This window comes from Lynx rufus, unplaced genomic scaffold (genome assembly GCF_022079265.1).
Source record: "Lynx rufus isolate CCGP_SWC_20201006 ecotype Redwood Valley unplaced genomic scaffold, mLynRuf1.p SCAF_20, whole genome shotgun sequence".
In the NCBI taxonomy this organism is placed as follows: Eukaryota; Metazoa; Chordata; class Mammalia; order Carnivora; family Felidae; genus Lynx; species Lynx rufus.
In genome coordinates, this window is record NW_025814835.1 from 2,508,989 (window position 1) to 2,529,328 (window position 20,340).

The 20,340-nt window shown below is 53.2% G+C and overlaps 1 protein-coding gene across 23 annotated transcripts in view; it reads left to right on the plus strand.

Moving 5' to 3' along the window:
• MBP (myelin basic protein) overlaps positions 1 to 20,340 on the plus strand; it is a 117,227-nt gene that overhangs the window by 13,096 nt on the left and 83,791 nt on the right. For 20 of the 23 annotated variants that reach the window (XM_047086271.1, XM_047086272.1, XM_047086273.1 and 17 more), the window contains exon 2: positions 11,705 to 11,780. In XM_047086271.1, the coding sequence (XP_046942227.1) occupies positions 11,705 to 11,780 (76 nt within the window). Of the gene's footprint in view, positions 1 to 3,660; positions 3,685 to 10,042; positions 10,068 to 11,704; positions 11,781 to 20,340 lie in introns of those variants that run through there. The other 3 variants (XM_047086281.1, XM_047086292.1, XM_047086279.1) reach the window with 3 other exon arrangements.

Below are 20,340 nucleotides of genomic sequence, written 5' to 3' on the forward strand. Positions count from 1 at the left end.
TGGCTTCAAGAAGCCAGCTGTCGTCAGCAGTCGGACACAGCGTGGGCGGCTTTGCCTAAACCTTGTCAGGAAACGCTCCAGTTGTAAAGACAGAGGGAGTGCGAAGTCTGTGCTCAGCCCTGGTGGAATCTGAACGCCATGAGCGGCTGCCGAGTCTGGAGCCAGCCTTGTCCAGCCCCTTGTTTCTCCAGAAACACAGCAAACGGGGCCCAGAGAGGCCAGGGGGCCCGTCCACGGCCGCCTCACTGCCACGGGCAGGTGGTGTTAGAATCCGGGTTTTCTGCCCCAAGCCTGTTTTCTCCCACACGTCCCGCTCCTTTGCTCTTTCAAGTGAGCTAGTTCCCCTCTGCCTTTGGATGTCCCCGCCCTTCATCTGAATCTGGGATGCGGGTCAAGTAAGAAATGCTGCGGTTTGTATGGAGTATGAAGGGTTAAGACCCCTCATGATAGTATTATAGCAGTTCACCAGGGAAGCACTTTATAGCCTACAAAAGGCCATCCCAGACGATCTTGATTTTGATGGAACAAGAAAATCATAAGGCCTCAACCTGGTAGTAATAAATCAGTGCCTTCTGAAAGGATATCGATCTTCCTACGCCTTCAAGGTACCACTTAGAAACCAAATGCTGCGCAGAAACTGCTTCAAAAGCTCAAGTTCAAAATGCAAGCTTCCGGCAATCTTGTGTTCACAATATGCTTCCTGCACTCTTGATTGCCTGTTATGTAATTATTCCTTTATTTTTTTTTAAGTTTATTTCTTTTTGAGAGAGACAGCATGAGTGGGTGAGGGGCAGAGGGAGAGGGAGACACGAATCTGAAGCAGGCTCCTGGCTGTCGGCACAGAGCCCAAGGCGGGACTCAAACCCACGAACCTGGAGATCGTGACCTGAGCTGAAACCAAGAGTCAGAGACTCAACTGACTGAGCCCCCCAGGCGCCCCTGTAATTATTCCTTTAAGTGCCGTTTTTCAGGAACAGCTTGAAAAGAGACTTCATTGCATGATGTGGTCGTGTCAAGCTTCATTATTTACCGTTGCTTTGCGGTGGTTTTTAGGCAGAAGGAGGTGAGGAAGGAAGGCTTTGTGAAGTTGTAGCTAATGTGTTTTGTACCAGGAGAGCATACGTTAAAAGGCCTGAAATGGAGGAAGAGGGGCCCCCTCTGACCTTTGGATGGAGCTTTGGTCCTTAATGAAGCCAAGACTCAATGCATGGAGAAATCCTTTCTCAGAGGAAATTGGGGGCCGTGCCCAGGTGCCCGGGTCCATTCGAGGCCGAGCTTGAGCCGGAACTCAGGGACCGTCAGAGGCTCATCTTCTGTAAACCGGGAGCTCAGTTAGAGCCCCCCCTCAGCGCAGGGGGAGCACAAAGAAGCCACACCGTTGACACGTCCATCTAGCACCTGTCACGTCGTCACCCCGTCATGACGGCTGCTGTCGGCCTCCTGGATCCAAACCCACAGCCCCGTCGCTGCGTCCTGCTCTCCCGCGACGCGTCTTCCCGCCGTTTCTATAAATACGATTACCACCCTGCAGCGTCCTGGATCTCTCCATTGCGTCTCGAGAAGTGCAGACTCACCCAGTAACTTGTGGCACGCCCGGGTGAGCCTCGGGCCCACTAGACGGCTCCGAGCCGGGTCTCCTGCAGGCCATGGTGGGTTGGTGACCAGGCATAGCATTCTTTTCCCTGATTGCAATCTGGAAGGTTCTGGAAAGAAGTCACTCAGTACTGTGCTGCGTGCCTGTGTGAAGATAAGGTGCCAGTGAGATCTGCTGTCTCTGCGGGACCACTTAGGGGTTGGTGATTTGGATCTGGAGGTTTTAGATCAACAGTTCTAGGATCCGAAACACAGCTTTATCTTAGCTAAGACTCAGACTATGCTCTTTTGGCCCCAGGCCACACAGAAACCTACTGCCCGAGCAGGCGCATTTCCTCCCTGTGCTTAATGATCATGAGCCATCATGCCTCATGTCAAGGAATGCATGAGTCGTCGTGGAGGTGGGTTGAGATGCACTGAGTCGAACACACACCGTTCTGTCGTTTGATCACTGGCCCGGCCTCTGAGCAATGCCCAGAGCGTCTGAGTTTCTTCTCACTGCCGCTGACAGTGCCCCGGGTCACGAGGCACCCCCGGATCTCTGGTGACCGGGCAGGTGTGGCTGATGGCCGGCGCCCTGGGCCGTGTGGCCTAACACCCCTGTGATGACGTCGCACACATGACTCCCCGCGGGGGCCGAGGAGGGGGACGCCCGTGGGCCGGTCCCGGAAGGCAAGGCCCCTGCGGGGGTGGATTATCCTCTGACCCAGGGTTTGTATCTTCAGTGCCTGTAAAATATTAACCAGTTGTTTCCAAGCACCTCCGGGAAGTAACATTCACCGTCCCAGGTTTATGCGTTTGGAGCCATGTGGGCCAGAACCCTCAGCGCCAGGCGGGGAGCGTCTGCAAGAAAGGGCATGCCCTGCCCACCCCTGTTACTCAGGCTCTAGATACCTCCGCTCTGAACCCCCGCCTGCCTCGTCCCGGTGCTGGGCCCCTGGCTGGGACAGCTTGTGTGCTGCCTGCCTGACACAGAGCCTCACAGGGGCAGCGAGGCCCAGCATTCGCTTGTGGTGACGGAGTCGGGCCAGCGGTGCTGCGGGGTCTCCAGACTTCCCACCTGCCGGGGGAAGGGGGTGCCCCGATCCGATCCTCTCCCCACGCGTCGGCAAGGCCCGTCTCAACGTGACTTGTGATATGGAGCAAGGCCAGCTTCCTACCGCCTGTTTGTGCACGGAGACTTTTTTCTCTGTGCGCAGCAGCAGGCCAGGGAGGGGCCTCGTGGGGCGAGACCCAGTCATCAGCCAGGAGGGGAGGGGGAAGGGGGTCCGGACCGCTGAGGACTCTCCCTCCAATGACACGAAATGGGAGAAAACGGGGGCGTCACCGGGCCATTCCGAGGCCCGCGTGCCGTTGAGTCGGAAACTCAAACCGAGCCCGGTCAGCCTCCCTCGGCCTCCCTGCCTCCTTTCTCCTGGGGCCTGTGTGTTCGAACACACACCAGCGTCCAGACGCCTGCTCTCATCTCTGCTGTACGAATCGTTCAAGTGCTTGCCCCGGACATTGCTTCAGACTCCCCGTTCTCACCTCGGCTCCCGTAAGCTTTCCCGCGGTTGACGAGCACGTCACCTGCTGTTCGCTGCCGGACCCCCACGCCCGCCTTGAGGTCTAGCCCGCGAGTGGCCTTCGGAAGTGCTCTTGGCGTCCTCCCTACCTCGTTTCCCAACGTGCTGGAAAGAACCCCCAACTTCCAGATGCCCCCTGTGTTCACCTCCCCGTGCTGCTCACGCCGCAGATCTGCACGCGCCCGTTTGCCGTGACGGAGCCTGGTGCGGACGTGCAGAGTGTGGAACAGCCCGGCTCAGCCTCACGCCTTTGTCCCCAGGCTCAAAATTGCACCACAGAGAGCGCGGCCGCTCCGGCGTGAGCTTGAGGACGCCCAGCCCGGAGCCCGCGTCGCGGCTGCTCACCGGTGCCCGTGGGTCGAATCCGAGGGTTTTGACCGCGGCTTGGTTTCCGAGACGACGGCTCGCAAATCCTTTTCAGCGTCTTTGCCCAGCGCTGTCTACTGCGGAGACAGTCCCGCGTTCCCGCTCCCTGCACGTGTCACGGTGCGGCTGTGTTACCCGAACCTCACAGCCGCCTGCTCAGGTGGGTCAGGCAGGTGTCACCACCCCCTTTACAAGTGGGGGCCGAGGCTGAGGTTAGGTGAGTTGCTCAAGGCCGGGGGGCCAGGTCGCAGCCAACCAGGGGCCCAGACTCCGAGTCTGTCATCCCTCAACGCTGCTTTCATCCTGAACAACGAGCTTCTGAACTTAAGAAGACCCTCCCTTCCTCCCACGTCTCCTTTTGTGACATGGCTCAAAATCCTTAAAACGCTACCCCTCCTGACTAGGAAACCTTTAGACCTTTCAATTGAAGAAAATCAAAGGAGACCCTGTTTGCTTTGGGTGCATTTCACCAAGGGTGTGTGGCCTTCCCCGGGGTGGACGGGACGGCTGGCGACTCCCTCTTCGTGTTCAGTTTGCCGTATTGACGGACACGTCACGTGTGACTGACGAGCGTTTGGAGCCCCGCTCACCACTGGGGCGGACGGTGTCGGGAAATGCTGCGATCTCTGAGGTTAGCGGTCTCCCCGCGCAGGGCAGATACGGCGAGGGTGCTTCCCTTGGGAGGGTCAGACTGCAGCTCTCCTGGGGGTCCTTCTATCTGTGGTTCGCGATCCCAAAAAGGAAGTGATGATGCCCCTTTGACAGTTTCACAGCCTCCTGTCTTACTACCTTTATTGGGGTTACGCCGTTTCCGGGCTACCCTGACTACACCCTATCAGTCTAAATTCTACAGTTTTCCTCTCCATGTTCAACCCACGAGTCAGAGGTCAAATAGACCACTTCTGTGCAAATCCACAATCCTCCTCCTACTTTGCATTCTTCTAGAATGTATAGTCAGACCACCTCCAGAATCCAGCAGCACACTCACGAGCACCTGGTGATTCCAATACTCGTGATTGACACGCTCCGTCCCGAGGACCCAGATCCCCGCCCCACGGCAGGTGTCCACAGGGCATCTCCTGGGTACTGGCTACTGGCCCCCAGTAACGAGGTGCGGGGGCCGTTCGGACCCAGGACCCAGATGAAGTAGGAACCGTAGTAGTGACAGTGAAGTCTGTTGACCTTTTAAAGTCTAGTAAAAAGCAAAAATCCCGTCAATGGTTAACGACAAAGTACATGGACTTGTGAAAACGTTGCCTTCGTGATTTAAAAAATGAAAGAAAGCAGAAGTTCCCAGCCCGGTGGGATTTTACATCCTGCTGCTCTGAGTACATGTTAATGCTCCTCTCGGCTGGCAATGACTCTCAGGGATCCTAGGGGGTAGATTTTAGCAAATTCACTGTGGGCTCTACGTCTGGACCCGTCTCTGTGGTCAGTGCAGACCCCAGCTCGTCCCTCCCGGCACCCCCAGTGCCCTGCCACTGCACTTCTTACTGGCCCCGCCCACACTCCCGCAAGTGCACCCAGGACGGGGAAAACATTGCTCTGAAACAGCACACGTGAACAGTCGCACCCGGGACCGATGACAAAGGCACATCACCTGGCTCGACACTGATCACGAAGCAATTATTTATTTTAAAAAAATGTTATTACAGGAAAGTTGAACTTTTCCAGTTAAGACATGTGTGGAAGATAGGCTCTTTGGGGTCCTAATTAACTCCCTGTCTGTCTCACTCTGCATTCGGCACCTTATGTGGACATACCAGCCATTCTGTAAGAGGGGGAGAGGGCGGTTCTCTTCCTGATGTCTGGTCAGGGCCGTGGCTGTCGGTCCATCGCGTTACTGAACCCTCCACAGCACGGTGCTACAGGTGTCCGATCCCAAGGGAAAACCAGAAGCCGAGAGAGATCAAACTTGCTAAGGAAGCTCTACAGATAACAACTATTGGCAGGCAGGGAATTAAAACCCAAATAGTTTCTCACGTGTACTTCTCACCAGTTATTCTTGTAAGATACCCGGTAGGGATTTAAGAAAGCCTCTGCCCTTCCCGTTGTTAAACGTGTGTACCCCGCCCCCCATACAGGTGTTTAAAGGAATGGGTTCCTGCAAGTTCGTATTGTTTTCAAGGCTACTTGCTAGAGTAAGGTCTTACTTTTGTTGCACCAATTAATAATTTAGAAATGTACGATGCTTAGACCTACTGCAATGGTTTATTCCACATAAGACATATTTATGTTAAAACAATTCCTAGTTTTACTGAAAATACTTTCCTAAAAGCACGGTACCCTCAAATCTAGATTCAGTCTTCTGAACTTCACTTTCTCAGCTGTGAAATGGGAACAAAGCTTACGGGGCTCTTCCTGTAATTGCGTAACCTACAAGGCGGATGCCTTGAGCCCAAAGGCACCGTGAGGGACAGTAGCAGACCAGCTCCCCACGTCACCCTGACCCCGCACCGCCGCTCCCAGCTTCGCGGGCAGCTCCAGCTCAGTCCCCGCATTCTGGGAGGTTTGGGTGCACGTAAGAGGGTCTGGGTGATTTCTGGGAAGACCGGTATCGAGACCTTCTCTGTGTCACAGTAACGTTAGCCCGTTGCCTGTAAAAACGCACGTGGCGGTGCCTCAGACACAGCCAGTTAGCGTTTCTGTTTCTGAAGGCTCTTCCGTAGTGGAACCACTGTCTCTGGAGTCCCCTGCTCGCGGTCTCCTTTGTCGCTTGCGTGGTGACTACGGTCTCGAACCATCAGAAGTGCTCAGTTAACTTGCCATGCTGGGCTGCTCTGTGGTTCGGGGAGCTCTCCTTACGGGCTCCTTGTGTGGTGTCGCTTCCGGGCTTCTCAAGGGCCGCTGCTGTCCCTGCCCCCTTCCCTTCCCTTGACCTTGTCAGCCTGAGGGGATGCCCCCGCCTGTGGGAGCCCCTGGAAAGGTCTCTGCGGTACACACGCAGTCAGCGATGGTGGCTGCAGCTGTTTACCCCCCAGCACGTGCTCCCATGCACCTGCTGGGAGGATGGAGGGATGGAGGGACGGAAGCCAGGGTGCCTAGAGCCCCCCACGGGGTGCCTCGTTCTCACCACTGGGCAGTGAGAGGGCTTTTCTTCCCTCCACTTGAAAGGAAGCTGAGGCCCAGAGAGGTGGAGCCAGCTGCCCCACGTCGCCCAGCACAGCCTGCCCCGGAGCCCGGCTCCGACCTGCCGCGTGTGCCCTTCACAGAGTGAGAGCAGCTGGAAGTGTGGTGTCTCCGCCTCCGCATCCCTGCGCACGTCAGCCTCCTGTGCAGGTGCACCCAGACACCCCCCGGAGATTTGGTCCCCGTGGGTGCCTTCAGGGTGGCCCGAGGTGCCATGGGTCCCGGCCGCACGAGGGGTGAACTATAAACCACGAAGGCCCAACGGATGGGTTGCTTTCCAGTAAGACTGGATCACTCACGTGTGAGGCTTATGCTCACTTCTAGCTCCCCCTGCCCCCCCCCCAGCTCACACCAGTGTGGGTAAACGTGCGGGCATTATGGAAAGTTCCAGAAACCCCCGGCGCTGACCAGGAGTGTCCTCTGGACCTGGACTTCCCTCTAAGGAGAGGGTGGCAGCCGGCCACAGCCAGAGAGGCCATTCGCCCTCCCCTCCCCCACCTCCCTCTTGTCACTGTTGTACAAGAAGCTTGATGAATTACCCGCGATGCCTCACACTCCGCGGGCTTCCTTGCAGCACCCCACACATTTGCCAGAATCCTGCTCTCTCGAGTCACTTAATGGCAAAAATGACGTGGCCCAAAGACGCCCTGCCAGTGTCCCACCTGTGTCCACGGCGGGTTCGGGAGGCCCCCGTGGCGGTCGGGCCGCCACCCCATCCTTCTGCGGCGCCCCCTCCCAGCTCTCAACGGCACAGTTCAACCGAAGGGAGCCGGTGCCCGTCACTCGTGGGCACGCCGTGGTTTGCCCGCGGTCCTACGAGACGCCCCTCAAGCACCACAGGTGCCTTGGAAGGCTGAGAAGATCGGATGCTGCTTGTCACTGGTATCCCCGGTCTTTCTCTCCCCGCCCAGTTTGCATGTTGCGCATTTAGGGCTGGAATCTGCACGCTCGAAATGATACATATAAAGTAAGTTCTCCTTCCGTGAATCCGAGAGGCCAGTCAGAGCTACCTGGTTTTTGTACGCCTTCAAAAGTCTCACCCGGACTTGCGTTACTTCCGTCTATCCCGGGTCCGGTGGTCTTGAGCTTTCTGAATATTGATTAAATATTTCGGGAATGGGATTCCCAAGTACAGCCTGAAGTTTTGCTTGGAAGTGTGATGAAGTTTTGATCAGGACAGACCAGCTTGGAAAAAGCATTACTTTTGCAGCTGGGGAGAGATCGGTCACTGGGTTTCAGCCGCGGTGTGTGTGTCGAGGTTAAATCCTTAGAACTTTGTCTTCTGGAAGGACGGAACATCTCTCCGGAGTTGCCCAAATGCCAGCCAGGGCGACGGTGAGGGAGGCAGTGGGCACCAGGGGGTAGGGGCTGGGGAGCAGGGCGCCGGGTTGGAGACCTGCCCCGGTGAGAACACGGAGCATCGCTCGTTACGTTCAGACAGAAGACGACCCCGGAAGTCCAAGTTGTCGACTTCAAGTTACTCCTTTTGCCTGTGTTTCATTTTTTCCCCTTCACCTGTTTCACCCACCCACCCCCCACCTCCCCTCTGGTGCCCATCAGTGTGTTCTCTGTAGAAAGAGTCTGTTTCTTGGTCTGTTTCTCTCTTTTTTTTTTCCTTTGTTGCTTTGTTTTGTTTCTCGAATTCCACACCTGAGTGAAATCATATGGTATTTGTCTTTCTCTGACTGACTTATTTCATTTAGCATAATACTCTCTAGTCCCATCCACATGGTTGCAAATGGCAATATTTCATTCTTTTTTATGGTTAATATTCCACTGTACGTGCACACACACACGCACACACACACTAAATCTTCTTTATTCATTCATGTATCAATGGACACGTGGGCTATTGTAAATAATGCAGTAAACATGGGGGCTTGTATACCTTCAAAATAGCGTTTTCATATTCTTTGGGTAAATACCCAGTAGTACGATTGCGGGATTATAGAGTAGTTCTATTTTTAAGTTTTTGAGGAACCTCCACACTGTTCTCCACAGTGGCTTCACCAGTTTGCATTCCCACCAGCAGTGCAAAAGAGATCCTCTTTCTCTGCATCCTTGCCAACACTTGTTATTTCTTGTTTTGTTTGTTTGTTTTAGCCGTTCTGACAGGTGTGAGGTGATATCTCATTGTGGGTTTGTTTGGTATTTCCCTGATGATGAGTGACGCTGAGCATCTTTTCATGTGTCTGTTAGCCATCTGGATGTCTTCTTTGGAAAAGTGTCTATTCATGTCTTCTGCCCATTTCTGCACTGGATTATTTGTTCTTTTGGTGTTGAGTTGTATCACTACTTTACATATTTTAGATACTAACCCTTTGTCAGATATGTCATTTGCAAATGTATTCTATAGGTCGTCTTCTAGTGTTATTGATTCTTTCCTTTGATGTTCAGAAGCTTTTTGTTTTAATGTAGTTCCAAGAGTTTAGTTTTGCTTTTGTTTTCCTTGCCATAGGAGACAAATGTGGTGCTATGGCAGATGTCAGAGAAATTACTGCCTATGTTCTCTTCTAAGATTTGTGTGGTTTCAGGTCTCGCATTTAGGTCTTTAATTCATTTTGAGTTTATGTTTGTGTTGGTGTATGAAAGTGGTCCAGTTTCATTCTTGTGCATCTAGCTGTCCAGTTTTCTCAACACCATTTATCGAAGAGACTGTCTTTTTCCCATTACATATTCTTGCTTCCTTTGTCACGATTAATTGATCATATCATCGTGGTTTTATTTCTGGGATCTCTATTCTGTTCCATTGATCTATGTGTCTGTTTTTGTGCCAGTACCATACTGTTTTGTTTACTGCAGCTTTGTGGCATATCTTGAAATCTGGGATTGTGATACCTTTAGTTTTGTTCTTCTTCTTCAAGATTGCTTTGGCTCTTCAGAGTCTTTTGTGGTTCCATGTAAATTTTAGGATTGTTTGTTCTAGTTCTGTGAAAAATGCTTTGGTGTTTTGATAGGGATTACATTCAGTGTGTAGATTGCTTTGGGTATCATGGACTTTGAACAATATTTGTTACTGCCTGCGTTTAGTTTTGAGTAGTCAATTCTTATTTCTAAAACAGAGTGGGAGATCCACAAGTGTGTAATGCGTTGTTATTCTGTGTCCTCTCTTCATCTTTCAAGTTCTCAGTATTCAGTTAAAACCCTGCGTGGAATCCAAGAGAAATCAAACCTCAGAGTAACAGCTGCTTCACATCCACATTCAGACCCAGGTCTCCTGGGAGAACACCCACTCACGTTCCCTGACGACTGCGCAGACTCCCAGATGACAAAAACGAGTTCTCCCCGTATTGAGTAAAGTACTATCTGTGCCCAAACCTCCATTTTCCCCGTGAGGGTTCTGTGGTGATCCAATTTAAATGAATGAGTACAGAGATGACAGAATCACACCGGAGGCTGAAATTATCCGCAAAGGTAAACTTGCATCTTTAAAAGCATGCATTTATAGGGGCACCTGGGTGGCTCAGTCGGTTGAGCATCCAACTCCGGCTTCAGTTCGTGGGTTCAAGCCCCACATCGGGCTCTGTGCTGACAGCTCGGAGCCTGGAACCTGCTTCAGATTCTGTGTCTCCCTCTCTGCCCCATCCCCACTCATGCTCTGTCTCTCTCTGTCTCTCAAAACTAAATAAACATTAAACAACTTTTTTAAAGCATGTATTTTTAAATATTGGAGGTTTCTTTCACTCTCATGCATCAAAAATGAGGAATTCACCTGAATCCTGTAAGTTTATGGTGTTTTCTCACTGCCAGAGCTGTGTCTGTGATTTGCCAGAACTCATTATTGCCACGTCACCGAATCTTTCTCTTCCCGGGGCCGTCACTGGAAATGGGATCGCCCGCCCCAGTTTCTATTTACAAAGCGTGAGGTGGGAAGGGTGTTCTGTCCACACGTGGTTGGCTGTTTCCGGTCTCTGCTGTGTAACGGCTCACGTACTCACACACACCCTGGGAGGTGATGCTCGAAAATCCCTTTCTCACCCATCCTGCCCTCAGTTGGGGTCCTGTGGACAAAGGCAAGGGCATCCTTCAGGGTCACTGAGAGGCATGCAGAGCTATGGGAGGCTTTCGAAAAATTCAGATCTTAAGCGATTAATTCCCCTTTTTCCTGAGGAGTACCTTTTGGGGGGGCAACTCTTGCCTTTCATCCAGGCATGTGTAACGTTTTAGAAATCCTTCCCGTTTTCAGAAGACAGTTCGTTTTGTTACCTTTCAAGGAAAGCTGTTTCACGTTCAGCAGGGAGTCGGTTCTCTCATAGTCGTTAAAAAGGGTTCCTCGTGGAAAGTTACATTTCGGAACTGCCCCTAAATACCAGCACCTGCGGCCCATTGATGGTTCACAGCGACGGAGTGAGTGGTCCTGGTGGTCGGTGCACGTCCAAGGGTGAAGGTGGAAACACAATTGGTGTAGAGTGGGTTTGGCTACATTCTGCAGTGTTGATCCTTTTGGGGGGGAAAATCATGAATTTGCTGCTGAAGTTTATGTTCAAAATACAAATGAGGAACTGAGTTTTTTTTTTTTAATCCAACTTTATCTTCCTTGCAAATGCTGCAAATTCTTGGGATACTTGTCTGATAAGCAGTCCTTGGTCTGATCTTGCGGTTTCTGTGCTCACGTGATTCCCCAAACAGTGAGCCCGAGTGGACCGTCTCTCATTTTCAGGAGGGTTGCCCTGTTCTGCCTGTCAGTGCGTCTCACCACGCCTGGGGTGGGGGGAGGCGTGACCCCCAAGTGTGTGTGGGTCGCCGGGTCGACACCATCCACGAGTGTTCTCGACCCGGGTTCTTTGTCTACAGATGAGAACACACTGGAGAGTCTTGGAGACTGAACAGAGTGTGGGTACGGGCAGGGGCCCCACTTCCCAGTGTTTGGCTTGGGATCGGGGGCCAACAGAGGCACCCGCTGGTGAGGCTTCCTGTGCCTCAAGTTTGGGGGTTTTCGTTTTCTCCTTTCAGAAATGGGCAGAGCAGAGCACGTGTCACAGGACTGTTGCTTGGATTGGAAACTTTGAGAGTCCCAGCCTTAAGGCTAACGCCTTCTGTTTTTCTTCTAGCTTCTGACCAGCGCACCGGCTCAGGATGGGAAACCACGCGGGAAAGCGGGAGTTAAACGCCGAGAAGGGCCACAAGGTAAGAAGTGAGCCGGGCTCAGGCATCCCTCCAACAGCGTTTGGTTTTGTCCTTAAACACGACCCTCCCGATGCACACGGTGGCTGCCAGGGCTCCTGGTACAGCTGGTGGACTGTTACCCCCTACCTTAGAAACCTCTAGGGCAGACAGACCGAACCCCGCACGCCTCCGCCGGGACCCCAGGCCCACCACCTTGCCAGTGACACCCCCCTCCCTCCCGTCCCACACCATCGCCGTACCGCCCTTGGAAAGTACAGACGCGCCAGAGGGGAAAGGGCCAATAAAAATGGTCCGATTCCTTCCAGGGAGTCCGAAGGAGTCTCCTCTGTATGTCCCGCACGACGTCTGCCACCCACCAGGCTCCTGGTGGCCTCACGCTCTGGCCGGGGCTTTTTCTCCACCACCAAAGGGTCATTTCGGATGAGGAAAGGGGGCTGACATGGGGTGAGACGTGCTGAATCTCCCCTGACTCGGGGGGGGCAGGCAAGGGAAATCACTCCTTGTCCTTGGTGCCTAACTCCACGGAACCTGACACGTGTTACAGCCACAGACAGATGGCAGTTCACAACGTCCTGGCACTGAGGCCGGGGCGCCCCCAGCGCCACATGGGACCGAACTGAGTGGAGGCCCACCCCCTCGTCGTGTTGCGTAGCATAGTCCTTATATGATAACAACCCACCCAGCAGCACTGGGTCCTTCCTGCTAGGTGCTTGGACCCCATTTCTGTATCAGCCGGCTGCGACATGTTCCGGGATTTGCTTTCAGGTCTTCCCCTGCATAGGAATGAGTGAGAACTCCCTGTTCTTGCCCATGTTTTACCTCAACTGAAGTTGCAAACAGCATCATCTAGTTTCTTGACTCACGATTTCAGGCCCAAGGTGAACGGGAAGGGAGTTACGTGCCTGTGACGTTGCTATGGGTTCGGAATCCTCCCTTTCCCGCCGAAAGGGGAAAATTTTATGAATACTTCAACGATTCCAGTAAATACTGAACGGGGACTGACTTGTTAATTTTTAAAGGTCAAACCATTCTAGTGATAATCTCGTTGTCATAATGGGCAGAGGGGTTGAGCTCTGTGCCGGGTTACCGTGGAGCCTGGAGATTCGGGGGCCGGGGTGCCCTCTGACCCAGGGCAGAGTCTCCCCCAGAGGTGAAAGTGGAGAGGGGCCCTAGGCAGAGCTCTGGCCTGTCAGGGCCGCGGGAGCGCAAGTCTGGTAGGGACAGATTTGCGACTCCGGTTCTAAATGCCACTCTGTGGCTCTCAGTTTCTTTCCTGTCGTTGGACCTCATAAAACCCAGAGACGTGGTCTTAATTTGTTAATTCTACCTAAGAAGGTTGTTGAGCAGCAGTAAAGCCTATACTTGAGGCTCTTGTCTCCTGACATCTGATGTGTAACGTTTGGGTGGTTTGCAACATTGGAAATTTATGGACACTGGTTCTGCAGGTGGTTGTTAGGTGTAAAAGCTCTTTGTAAAAATACTGTTTTGTAACTGGATAGAAAATGTTTGATACCGTTCAGAGCGAGTGCCAGAGATGTTACACGGCACGTAAACTTGTACCAGGACAGAAAACAAGTACACGAGCTCCTGCCATACTGTTGCCCATTCTGTGTGTTTCTGCATGTCATCCTGTGAGGCGTGTTTTGACTCGCGGGAGAGTGGAAGGAAAGCTTCTGTCGTGGCAGGGTGCTGGGCTGACCTGTTAGTGGGGGGCAGCTGCAAGGCAGAGTCCCTTCCTTTCCCCCCCAAACCCTGGCCTGTCCACCCCTCACCTCCCGCATCGTGCCGTGCACGAGGGTTTTGGCATTGGTTGTTTGCACAGCTTCCTGGTCCGGCCAGGCCCTCTGTCCAGCGCTGGGGAAGGAGACGTAGTCGCTTCCTGCCGGGACCTTCCAGTCTCCAGCTCTCGGGTTTCTGCCCGTGACTCAGCACCTTGTGCCTTCTTACTGGCTTCTCTCTCCTCCTAAAGAGGATGTGTCGGATGCAGGAGGGAGGAGCGTACGGAAGGAATTACCCTGGAGTTTCTCCAAAGGTGAAAGGAAAGGCCCCCCTTTCCACCCTGGCGTTGCTGGTAACCGCTGGGGCGGGACGCACAGCCGTGTAGCAAGGTGGCTGACAGCCCTGTGCCCGTGGCCCCGGCACAGAGCAGAACACCCCATGGTGAGTGTGAGGGACAAAGACCCCAGCCCCGGGAGGAACCACGGGAACAGAACGTTTCCATGATTCCTTCCCGTTCCCAGAAATGAAGAAACCCCTATTTTGCCTTTGATTCCCCATGTTTTTAAGACTCATGGTAGAATTTGATTTCCAGATAGCGCCAGCTCACTAACTTATCAGCTCTTTATCAGTCGCTCCCTGTCTAGCAAGGTGACTTGGTAGAACCAAAATGTCCCAGCGGCCCTGGATGAGCCAGAGGGCACCCACGTTTGCTGCTGAAACCACCCCCCCCCTCCCGGCTCCAGGCCAGACTCACAGGGTTCTCAGCAGGCCCCTCCCCCTCACACAGAGGCTCCTGGAAAACTGGTTCCACAAGCTAAAAATAGACTCCCCTGCCTCCGGGAGGCTGCACCTGGCTGATGGCCCAGGGGAACCTGGCAGGACACCTGCACAGGGAGAGGAGACATTTGGCTCACTGGCTACTACAAGGATTCCTTACCTTTCGTCGGCTTGAATAGGTGTCAGACCAACTGTTCCTTGGGAGGAACTGCGTATGCAACAGGCCCCGAGCAGAGGGTCCGTACATGACGGGCACTTGGGACGTGGTCTTTATGCCACGGGCCCTGAGCAGAGGGTCCACAGATGACGGGCCCTGAGGTTAGGGTCCATACACCTCAGGCACTCCAGCCAGAGACCATGTATGTTGCTTAGGCTGCCCTGGGTTTGTATCCCACTCGGCGTGGGACCCTGCATTTCCCCGTTTCCCAATTTCCTACCTACCTTAAGGAATTAGGATTTCCAGTGCCCTTGAACTGTTTCTTAACATCTGAATTCTCAGCTTTGTCCGTTTTGCCTGTCTGTTTCTGTTTTTGAACACTGACATCAGTTTCCTTGGGAATGAACTTTAAAAAAAGGAGCCCTTAAAATCCCCTGATTTCTTTCTTCTCCCGTGAAAGTAGAGGGTGTCACTCGTTAGAATCATTCCTACTGGAAATGTGAAAAATAAAGACAACCAGTAGTCTGCGTTGACATATTTTCTCCTTTTTCCAAAATGAGTGAAATCAAGTGATGAGTTAAAATGTTGAAATCCTAGCCAAGCACAACAGTCCTGAAAACCTCCTTTCATCTGGGGGTGGCCTGGACTTCTCCTCGTGGTTGTATCTGGCCTCACACACTTTCTCCACAGGTGCCTGGCCATGTTTCTGGAGGTTTCTGTTTAATCAGCCTAAGGAAAAATAGACCACACTGAAAAACAAAATCTGAGAGCTTGCAAACATTCACATCTAAGTTTTACCGTGGGGAGTAACTTCGTAGTTTGGTATTTCCAATTAAATGGATTATCTGGGCTGTTGTTCAAAGCCGAGCGCATGCCAGGCAGGAACCACCAGCCCGTGCACGTTGCCTCTCCGGGGCCGTTCACATCCCTGAAAAGTTCATTCGCGTATTTAATGATCATTAAAACCCACTTCCTTGATGAGACTCTCCAGAGAACATTCGAAGGATGCCCTGAGAAAAGAGGCACCAGTTTGCAGATGTACAAATATACCCAGCAACGTGCCGACCGTCTTTCCCTCTGACGGGAAAGTGCGTTTCCTTTGAAACCATCGACATCCCCGCTGTGCGAGGGCCAGACCTTGCCCGCCTGCTGGCTGGTTCCTCAAGGCCACGCCTCCGTGGGGCCCTGGGTCCAGCAAGTTCTCGTCCCAGGTATGGGATGGATGCTGTTAGGTTGCCCCGCCTGTTTGGAACATTCCGTTCTGGCTGTACCATCCTCAAGGGTGAGAAGGAGTTCTGTTTGAAACCATCATTGGTTCCAGCTAACCCTCTCTCCTCCCCACATGGAAGTCAAGTTCAACAGGGTCCTGACCTGGGCCGGCTCTGCTCGTGGATGTGTGTCCCCGGGCCCCCTCTCTCCCTGGCGCTGCGGGTGAGTGTGGCCAGTGCACCCCTCCCACCGCCAGCTCCAGGTCGCCCGGGGTCGCCCGGGGTCGCCAGCCTGCGAGCCCCGGGCCGGGCGCTTGTACTCCCTGCAGCTGCCCAGGCTCCAGCCAGCAGCCTCGTGAGACTGACTGAGCACGGAATTCACCCGGAAATGCTTCCCTTCCTGATTTGACTGCAGTGCGTTGGCAATTGTTAGAGCCATAAATGCATAATGTCTAGTTTCGAGGCACATCACCTAAAGGAAACTTTGAGAACCCAGATAATTCTTGTGTTAATCGTATGTTTAAAATCTTCAGGAAGTGAAGGGGTGCCTGGGTGGCTCAGTCGGTTGGGCATCCGACTTCGGCTCAGGTCATGATCTCTCGGTCCGTGGGTTCGAGCCCCGCGTCGGGCTCTGTGCTGACAGCTCACAGCCTGGAGCCCGCTTCGGATTCTGTGTCTCCCTCTCTCTCTGCTCCTGCCTTGCCCACACACTCTCTCTGCCTCTCAAAAAGTGAATAAACGTTAAAAAAATATTAATAAAAAACAAAAGAAAATGAAAGCCTGGGGAACTGAAAAGCAGAAGGTGTTTCCTTACAGGCACGTACCAAATAGTCTGATGGTCTGAAACACGGACACACCTAGACAACATCTAGTAAATTCTTAGACAGCGAGGTAGAGACTTCCACTGTGCCTTACCCTCAGCAGCACCTCAGAGCTCGTTCTCTGTCAGTCCTGGTCTCTGTCTCTGCATCTCTGTCTCACACACACACACACACACACACACACACATACACCCCTGTAAAGGATTCCTCCCGACCCTGACAATGGAACGTTCAACTGTCTCTCAGACGCGTGTGGCCCAGAAGCACGTGATGTGCGGCTAGCACGACCCAAGAGCCACATTTGAAATGTTATTTATTTTTAAATTTTTTTTTCAACGTTTTTATTTATTTTGGGGACAGAGAGAGACAGAGCATGAACGGGGGAGGGGCAGAGAGAGAGGGAGACACAGAATCGGAAACAGGCTCCAGGCTCCGAGCCGTCAGCCCAGAGCCCGACGCGGGGCTCGAACTCACGGACCGCGAGATCGTGACCTGGCTGAAGTCGGACGCTTAACCGACTGCGCCACCCAGGCGCCCCTAAATGTTATTTATTTTTAGATCACTTAGACTTACATGGTCTAAGTTTGGAGGTGTGGCACAGCCCCACTGGATGTTCCGTCCCCGTCACCCTAATCCTCAGGGTACGCAGAACCCCGTCAGATGAGCGTCAGCACCTTTCTGTCGGCGAAAAGAATTCTGGTCTCTGTCAAAGTCATATAGTTTCATGCAAAGGTTAATGGTGAAGGCAGAAGGCAGAATCCCGTGGACAACACAAACACAGTTAGAAGTCCCAGAAACTGCTGAGGGTGATGCTGGTGCCCTACAGCCTCCGACGGTGAGAAGGAGGCCTCGGGGCGCCTGGGGGACTCAGCCAGTGGAGCACGTGACTTCAGCTCAGGTCACGGTTTCACAGCTTGTGAGTTCGAGCCCCGTGCCTGGCTTCACCCTGACGGCATGGAGCCTGCCTGGGATTCTCTCTGTCTCTGCCCTACCCCCCTGCTCTCGCTCTCTCTCAAAAATGAATAAGCATAAAAAAAAAAGAGACAGAAAGAAGGTGTTCTTGCCCCCCGCAGCCCGGAAGGCCCACGGCATGTGGCTCTGTCTCCGTCTCGCTCCAAGGCGGGCCGCCCGGGTCAGAATTCAGGCACGTGTGCGTTCCAACAGCGTATGTTGACACAGGCTGTTTCGGGATTCAATGCGCACTCGAGTCTACCCTCCTGCTTGCTTCCAGAGAACTTCAGTGAGCGCCGAGAAAGAGAGAAATACAATAATGTGAAAGACATGCCCTTTGAAAGAAGCCTTCCAAAATCTGTGAATAGTCAATAACCTTCTCATTACAGTTCTGGAAAACTCACGGTGAGTCTGCATCTGACTTGAGCACAAGCCAGAGAATGTCACACGAACCATCTTCCTGCCGTTGGGTTTTGTAAAGTCACGTTCGCGCTGGGGACCAGAGCCAGCTCTGGAGGGGGGGGGGGGTGGGGGGGGTGGGGGGGTGGGGGGGGGCTCCCAACCCAGCGGGCAAGTGTTTGTGCCCCACAGGGAAAGGCCGCAGTGCCCACTGGTGGGCATGTCGGTGCTGTGTCCGAGATACAGAGTTTTTTTTTTTACCAACTTTAGAGAATAGTCTTACTAAGTGTTTACAGCAGATTCTAGAACGTGTTGAGTCAGCAGTGCTCCTGCCTGTAGGACGGACTCAAAGAGAAAGTCCCTTATCACCAATTTGCGTAGAAACACGACCCTAAGGTTGACTCTGCCATCGAAGGGTCGGAAGCAGGCACTTGTTTCGTCAGCTGAAGCAAGAACGCTCACACCTTTGCGGGTCGGGCGGCAGTGAGTGGACAAACACCCGTGTAATTACCGAAGACAGAAGGTGTAATTAGTGACACAGCCACTCCTCAACAACCCTTAGTAAAAATAGCGCCGGGCTGATTGTGACGCGGTGCCCCAGGCCACGTAAACCCACGAGCCGAGCCGTCAGCAGCCAGCCTGTGGACCGTCAGCCCGCAGGCTGTCCCTTCCTGCCCCCTGCCCGGCGCCCCCGTGGCTTGGAGCCAGCCACCCTCCACCCTGGGGGGACCCCTTCCATGCCCGCTCCTCCTTCGAAGCCAAGGCCTCGGGATCCTGGGCCTGCGGTTGGGAAGGGCTCCCGACAGTCTCCGGGCTCAGGACCCCGAGGGCTCTGGCGTCTGGTTTGGGGCTTGAAAACCCCGCGGCCGGGACAGCCGTGCGACGCTCATGTTCCGTGTCCTTGCGTGCTACCGTAGGGTTTCCGAGGTCTGCAAGTTCGTGGGCAAAGCTGGTTTTTATCAGAAACTGTGACCCAGGTCGCAAGCTGCTAACTTGAGACCCGAGCGGTTGTTAGATTTAAGTGATATATTAACACTGGTTATTAAAGTGAAATCAGGCGCCAATAAAATAATTGTTTGCGTAAAACTACGGACGGGACAGAACACGCACCAGATGTCACATGTCCTCCGTGTTCGCCCGGCCCGCAAACCTGTCTTCTGTCTCCCGTCCCGGACTTATGTCCTTGGCCCGAGACGAGGCGGCCGGTGCTCCTGTGAGACGGGCCTGTTTGCCGGCTTGTTTCCAGCTGGACGCACCGAGCTTTCTTACTTCACTGGCCGATCTTCCCTAATGGCTCTGTCGCGGAGTCTGTGATGCTCTCTTATTGTGCGTGTGCGGACGGGGAGGAAGGGGAGTCCGAAATCTTGCCCTAGCGTCAAAGGGAGCACGGAGCGAGCAGAAGCACAGCTCCTTTCATTCCGTGTGTGTGTGTTTCTTTTTTTTTTTTTCAACGTTTATTTATTTTTGGGACAGAGAGAGACAGAGCATGAACGGGGGAGGGGCAGAGAGAGAGGGAGACACAGAATCAGAAACAGGCTCCAGGCTCCGAGCCATCAGCCCAGAGCCTGACGCGGGGCTCGAACTCACAGACCGCGAGATCGTGACCTGGCTGAAGTCGGACGCTTAACCGACTGCGCCACCCAGGCGCCCCAGCCGTGTGTGTGTGTTTCAATCGAGAAGGCTTTTGAGCTTGTGATGAGTGTGCTTGCTCTGTGTGAAGCGGTTTTTAAGCTCTCTTTGGGGTTTACCTGTGACCGAAAACATGGTCTCGGGTGGGGCCGAGCACATACTTGTTCGTGAATCATCAGTGACGTGGAGGGTGTTAGACGGGGGGGGCTCGGGGACAGGTGACGAGCCACGTTTCCCGGAGCCGGCCGTGCTGGGGCTGAGGCCGCTTTGGGTGCTCAGTGGCTGTCATCACCCCCAGTGACTCAGTCCCTTGGCATTCTGGCAGCTCACACAAGGCTGGCTGAGCCCCGCGTCACGGTCCAGGCCAGGTGAGCTCAGGGACGCCACTGAGGAACTTAATCTTCGAAGGCAGATTTGTCTCTGATACCGACAGGGAAAAGCATGTCCTTTCACATGAAAACTCTGTGCTGCTTTATTATTAAGAAAGAACGTGGGAATGCAGGCTGGTCAGCCCCTCTGGAGAACAGGATGGAGGTTCGTCAAAAAACTAAAACTAGAACTACCCTACGACCCAGCAATCGCACTACTAGGCATTTATCCACGGGATGCAGGTGTGCTGTTTCGAAGGGACACGTGCACCCCAATGTTTATAGCGGCACTATCGACAATAGCCAAAGTATGGAAAGAGCCCAAATGTCCATCGATGGGTGAATGGATAAAGAAGATGTGGCATATATATACAATGGAGTATTACTCGGCGATCAAAAAGAATGAAATCTTGCCATTTACAACTACATGGATGAAATTGGAGGGTATTATGCTAAGTGAAATTAGTCAGAGAAAGACAAAAATCATATGACTTCACTCATATGAGGACTTTAAGAGACAAAACAGGTGAA